This window comes from Ochotona princeps, chromosome 14 (genome assembly GCF_030435755.1).
Source record: "Ochotona princeps isolate mOchPri1 chromosome 14, mOchPri1.hap1, whole genome shotgun sequence".
Classification (NCBI taxonomy): domain Eukaryota; kingdom Metazoa; phylum Chordata; class Mammalia; order Lagomorpha; family Ochotonidae; genus Ochotona; species Ochotona princeps.
Window position 1 is genome coordinate 48,357,825 of NC_080845.1, and position 5,935 is coordinate 48,363,759.

A 5,935-nucleotide genomic window follows, 5' to 3' on the forward strand; every position below is an offset into this window, starting at 1 on the left:
TCTAGTCTTGACAATGAAAGCTGTCTGTTGACATTGCCAAATATCTCTACTGTGCAAAATTACTTTCATTGCATTGTATCATTGTGTTTGTGAACCTTACTTGATATACCAGAATTGGCATTTTTGGTTATTCTCAGTCTGTTTGCACTGCTATACCATAGAGAATTTAGGATTGGGCAATTTATAATAAACAGAAGTCTATTGACTCCCAGTTCTGGGGGGTGTGGTAATTACAGTATAGAGGGGTTAACGTCACCTGAGAGCCTTCTTTTTGTATTACCCCCATGGTGGATGACACAAAGAACTCAGGAAAGAAAAAGATGGCAATAATCCATTCACAAGGGCAAAGCCTTTGTGGCCTGAACCCCTCCTAAAGGGTCCATAGCTGCTAGCACAGCTACAAAGTGGCTTACTTTGCCTTTCGATGGACACATGCAAATCATAGCAGTATGGATTCTTTGCTAGAGGCTTCTCTGATTCTTGATTGGCTTTACTCATTTACTACGCAAAACATGAAGCTTTCAATCCTAAATTGGGTAGAGAACATCCCTTGTCCATCCTTATAAATGATCAGGTTGGGATTTAAATGATATTATCCAGTTTTGCAAGGATTAACTCCCCAAGTTAAAATATAGCCTTCAACACTTAGCAGATTAAACCAATCTTTAGCAACTTTAGCCTTCAGTGGCCTAGCAGTTTAGTCCCTCTGACTTTTCTAATGCTTGATGCCACATTTTCTAATTGGAGAGCTCTGTTTGACTACAGGACAGTGATAATGATCATGACATACATTTTACCCTATATTTTCTATATAATGAAAAAATATACTTTCTTTTAAAAATATTTTATTTATTTGATAAACAGAGTTAGAGAGAAAGATGAAGGGGGTAGGGTTCTTCCATCTGCTGGTTTACTTTCCAAATGACCTCAATGGCTGTGACTGGATTAGATCAAAGCAGAGAATCAGGAGCCAGGAGCTTGTTTTAGGGCTCCCATGTGGGGGAACAGCCCAGTGACTTGGAGTGTCCCCTACCAATGTCCCAGGCATTTCAGCAGGGAGCTGGGACCTCCAACCAATTTCTGCAGGAGGCGACTTAACAGGATACATGTGAGCGCTGGTCCTTACAATTCTGTCTTCTAAAGCCACTTCTCACAAGAACTGATTCTGAACATTTTTTAAAATTTTACTTCATCCTTGCACACAAGGGATAAGGTTTATATCTCTGTGTGATTTTACGGAACATTAAAGGTAAACAGAAAATAAAAGGTTAGGTAGGTATAAAAAGTAATGTGTCATTAAAGAAAATAACATGTTCTCTCTGATGTAAGGCAACATTTAGGCAAAATCCAAACAAATACATAGGTAAACATATATATGTGTATATTTTCATAGTTGAACTGTATAATTCAGTCTAGCATAGCAGGAAGCGAAGATACGTTGGAGTATGCATCTCTACCAAATACAAGAAGGATGCCCAATGAGATGGCTAATTTATACCTTGATAATATGATAATTTTTCCATTGTCTATACCTACATGATACACTGATACGCTTAAATAGCAGTGTTGGACTTAATGCCTGTTGCTGAAGGAGTGTGCTACTGTAATAATATGGGGGGAAATGGTGTGTGTGTGCGTGTGTGTGTGTGTGTGTGTAAGGGGAAAATGAGGTTTTTATACCTTTTAAACTGTATCATAATATAATGAAACCATCATACAGATTGCTCTTGTGTTTTCTTTCTGCCACCCATGAGCTGATTATTCAGTGGCACATTTTTTTCAACTCCATGGTGCTATAAGTTTCTGTTGTGGTGGTGGTTTTAACTTCATACCTCTTACTGACTTTGCTTCGTGACTCGCATTTAAGAGACCGTATAGTGATGACATAGTAGAGACTACCATATCTAGATGTGAAGATACAATGCAATATGCATCCTTATTTCCAAAGCAAAGATGGACTCCCAGTGAAACTGTTGAACATACCTAGACAATGGGATACTGGACTCTCTGACATTGTCTGCACCAGCACTGTCGGGGCACACTTAAATAACAGACTGATGGAATTATAACTCCTTATGAAGTACTCTACTGTTGTAACAATATGGGAAAAATCAGTTGGGGAGTGGGAATTTGGGGCTGGCGGAATCCCAGACTCTACAGAATTGTGCCACAAAATTTAAAAATTAAAAAAAATTAATTGAAAACTGTCATGGAAAGTAATAACTAAAAAAAATACCAAAAAGTCACTGATCTAATCAAAACACCAGTGATTTATTAGGTGAATAAACTATACTTCAAAGGAAAAAAAAATGTTAACTCATTAAAATCTAAAATCTAAAATCTAAATTTTTTTTTTTTGGCAGCTCCTTCGACAATTTTACTCCAAATCCACCGAGAGCGGACAGAGAACAAGGGGAGGGATTTGCGTGAGGCACCAGCCAGGCCCTCTGGGCGGCGAGGCCGCTGCTAGTGCTGTCTGGACCTCAGGGGCCTCTTGGCTGGCCTGGAGATGCTGCTCTCACGCTCCTTCTCAGGGTCGAAGACTTCTGGAATCTCGTGGGGCCAGTAATCGTTACAGTTGGGGGCAGCGTGGCTCAGGGTTCGACTGGAAGTACTTGGCCACACACGGCAAGTGTAACCGGATGCCACAAGTTTCGCAGCTTTGACCCTGGATGAGGAGGCTATGGCAGATGTTGCAGCTCTTCACGGAATCTGGAAACGTCTCCCGGATGTACTGCTCCATCTCCAGGATAGCCCGGCCATGCAGCGTGAACTTCCCCTCCTTCTCGATCAGCCATTTGCTCTGCACGAACTTCTGCAGCACCTGCTCGGCCTCCTTCTTCTTCATCTTCTTGCCTTTCAGCTGATCGACCAGGTTCAGGATGTTGGTGGAGGACGCAAAGCCCGTTTCCGAGTCGGTGATCAGCTCCAGCGCCTTTCTGAATAGGTCCAGTTCGTTCTCAGCAAAATCCGTGGCCATTTTGGAAATGGGCGTGGTGGTGAGGTTCACCAGTGCATAAATGGGTCGGCCGTCGTCTTCCGTGACTCCTTTCTTGATCTCCATGTAGAGAGACTGCAAGGCACTGTTGACGGTGTAGATGAAGTCCTCCAGCTTCTCCACAGGAGCGTTGCGGCCGTGGACCTTGTAGCAGTGTCTCTGTATACGCTCCACTTCCCACTCCTCCAGCACGCCGGGAGTCATCAGCAGCTGCAGGAACCCCCGGGGGACGTCGGTCATGACTCCCGGCTTTCTCGCACTCCCCTGCATGGAGGGGCCCAGTGTGGTAGCCAGATGGCTGAACCCTTACTTGCACCGGCCGGGATCCCATAGGGGCACCAGTTCATGTCCCGGCTGCTCCACTTTCCATTCAGCTCCCTGATTGTGGCCTGGGAGGGCAGATGGGGACGGCCCAAAGCCTTGGACCCTGCATCTGTGTGGGAGACCTGGAAAAAGCTCCCGCATCCTGACTGTGGATAGGTTCAGCCCCGGCTATTGGGGAGTGAACCAGAGGATAGATCTTTCACTCTGTCTCTCCTGTGCTTAAATCTGACTTTCCAATAAAAGTAAATAAATCTTTTTAAAAATCTATTAGAAATGCTATGGGACCCAGCATGGAGATGTAACAGACTAATCCACTACCCATATGGGCAAGACTTTCATGTCCCTGCTGCTTCCCTTTCATACTAGGTCCCTACCTGTGACCCGAGAATGCAGAAAGATGGTCTGAGTCCTTGGGTCCCTGTATAGATGGAAGACCCAAAAGAAGCTCCTGGCTCCTGGCTTCAGATAAGCTTAGCTATTTGGAGAGTGAATGTAAGTGGTTGGAAGATTCTCTCCTTCTCTCAATTTGTAATTCTGCCTTTAAATAAAAATAAATAAATTTTTTAAAAGAAAAAAGAGTGAGGGAAACATGCCAAATACCTTCCCGAGGTCTGTTACTAGCATGAGAAATGAAAGCCCTACTTAGTATAGAATTTTCTATGATTTCTTTCTAGAAGGAATTTTTCTCTGCACTGATCAGCTTTTCTTAAAGACACAGATGTATGGAAAAGTTAGGCAGGAGATGGAAGTGAACTACTTGCAGCTGGGTTTCTCTCACCTTGCTGGAAGAATTGATTCTATAGCAAATCACTCCTGATCTCCTTTCTCATCCCCTCTTTGAGAAGCTGCTGCTTAGGCTTCCACCAGGAAATTCTCCATTCAGCTTTTTGGAAATTGCCACCTACAGAGTCTACTTGCTTCAGACGTAACCCTTCCTGTCTCCTTGGGACACTTCTTGAAGGATGAGAGGCTGATGAAAAGTCCTCACCTGCTTCAGCAGAGCAGTCAAGTTGCAGCTTTGAGATGCAACCATGCAGTTTTTCTTGAGGCTGCTCCAGTGGTTGCAGGTTGATTAAAATCTAATGAATATGGGCCATTTTCTTCCATAAGTGAGCACATGTATACATAGACATGTGCACACATACCGTCTGTACAATTCATAAGGACTATACTGTATTTTTCTAATGGCCTGATTACGGATAGATTAGCAACAAAGTAACTACCACACTGCATTATGTTTGCCTTTTCATTTCTACTTTCTTCCATGCGAGTTATGTTTCCTCACACATTCTAGGGAAAGGAATTAGACAGGTGAGGGAATAATACACATATCTCATGAATGCTCAAAACTGTACTAAAACTTGGAATGCAAATACTTTGAGGGTTTTAGGTTTTGCATTCTTAACTAAAACCTAAAATTAAGATCAAATATCTTGTGCTACCTCAGTATTTAGGCAAATCTAGAAGGACCTCAAGTGGCTTGACTTGAGTGGTTCTCTTTTCCACTCTGCTTCCATGTGTAAGATGCTGTAGTTGAACAACCCCGATCAGCACCAGATGAGGAACAGTCTCTACTAGGAGGTTTTGGTTCCTGCCAGCTCACAGAATTCTCCAATCATATCTCCCCACAGAGACCACAATGTAGGCACCTCAATGTCCTGATGCCACAAAGCCTGCCTCTCAAACCCTTTCCTTCACTTCTTTCCCAGGTACAGCTCCTGCGTTTTACTGCCTGGTACAGTCTATTCCTCCTCTAAGCCATAATATATATATATATACACACACACACACACATATATTACATATACTATATATATATAAATACAAATTATAAATACAAATATAAATATAAATACAAATTATAAATACAAATTATTCTGGACTGCATTGTTGATGCTTTGTCAGTCTCTATGATGCTTCTCAGTAGGTAATTCATTATGTTTTTCTTCTTCTAAATGTACAATATTTTTTCTTTGTTTTATGCTATTATAGAGCATATTTAAGGTATGTAGGTAGTTTGCATGCATGTTTTTATTTGCTGCTGTATACCTTTCTTTGAGCTATAATTTATGGTCCATAAACTTGCAGAGGGAGAATTAGCTTGCTACACCATTCTGCTGGTCTATGTTTTTCTCCTACTATTTAAATAATGTAAACACTCACCGTTATGTCATAATATGTTAGGCCTTAGCTTGTGGTACTGGCCTCCCATAAGGGCACTGGGTCCAGCTGTTATACCTCTGGTCCAGCCTCCTGTTGGTGTGCCTGGGAATTCAAGTAAAGATGGCCTTGGCCCTTGGGCTCCTGCCCTTACGTGGGAGACACAAAGTTACATGCTCCTGGATTTGAACTGGCTTAAGTCAGGCCATTTTGGCCATTTGGCGAGTGAAACAGCACGTGGAAGACTGTCTCTCTTTCTGTCCCTTATTCTCTCTATAAGTCTGCCTTTCAAATAAAAGTAAATAAATGTTTAAAAATTTTAAAAAAGTATAAACACTGCTCTCAGCTTGAAGTTGAGTGCAGTAGGCAGGGCCTGTAATGGCCAACCCCTGGTTACTAATAGCACTTACTGACCTGTCTTCACCAGAATCATTGTGCCTGTTCTTTCTCTAA

The 5,935-nt window shown here is 42.3% G+C and overlaps 1 protein-coding gene across 1 annotated transcript; it reads right to left on the minus strand.

The window, feature by feature from the left end:
• Positions 1 to 2,443: 2,443 nt before the first annotated feature.
• Positions 2,444 to 3,268, minus strand: LOC101533876 (non-structural maintenance of chromosomes element 1 homolog). Its single transcript, XM_036496779.2, has one exon. It carries the CDS (start codon positions 3,266 to 3,268, stop codon positions 2,573 to 2,575), a length of 696 nt encoding a protein of 231 aa, XP_036352672.2. The 3' UTR covers positions 2,444 to 2,572.
• Positions 3,269 to 5,935: the final 2,667 nt, after the last annotated feature.

Excerpts from the sequence above, each read along its gene's own strand:
- LOC101533876 (XM_036496779.2), bottom strand. The coding sequence starts at position 3,268 with ATGCAGGGGAGTGCGAGAAAGCCGGGAGTCATGACCGACGTCCCCCGG.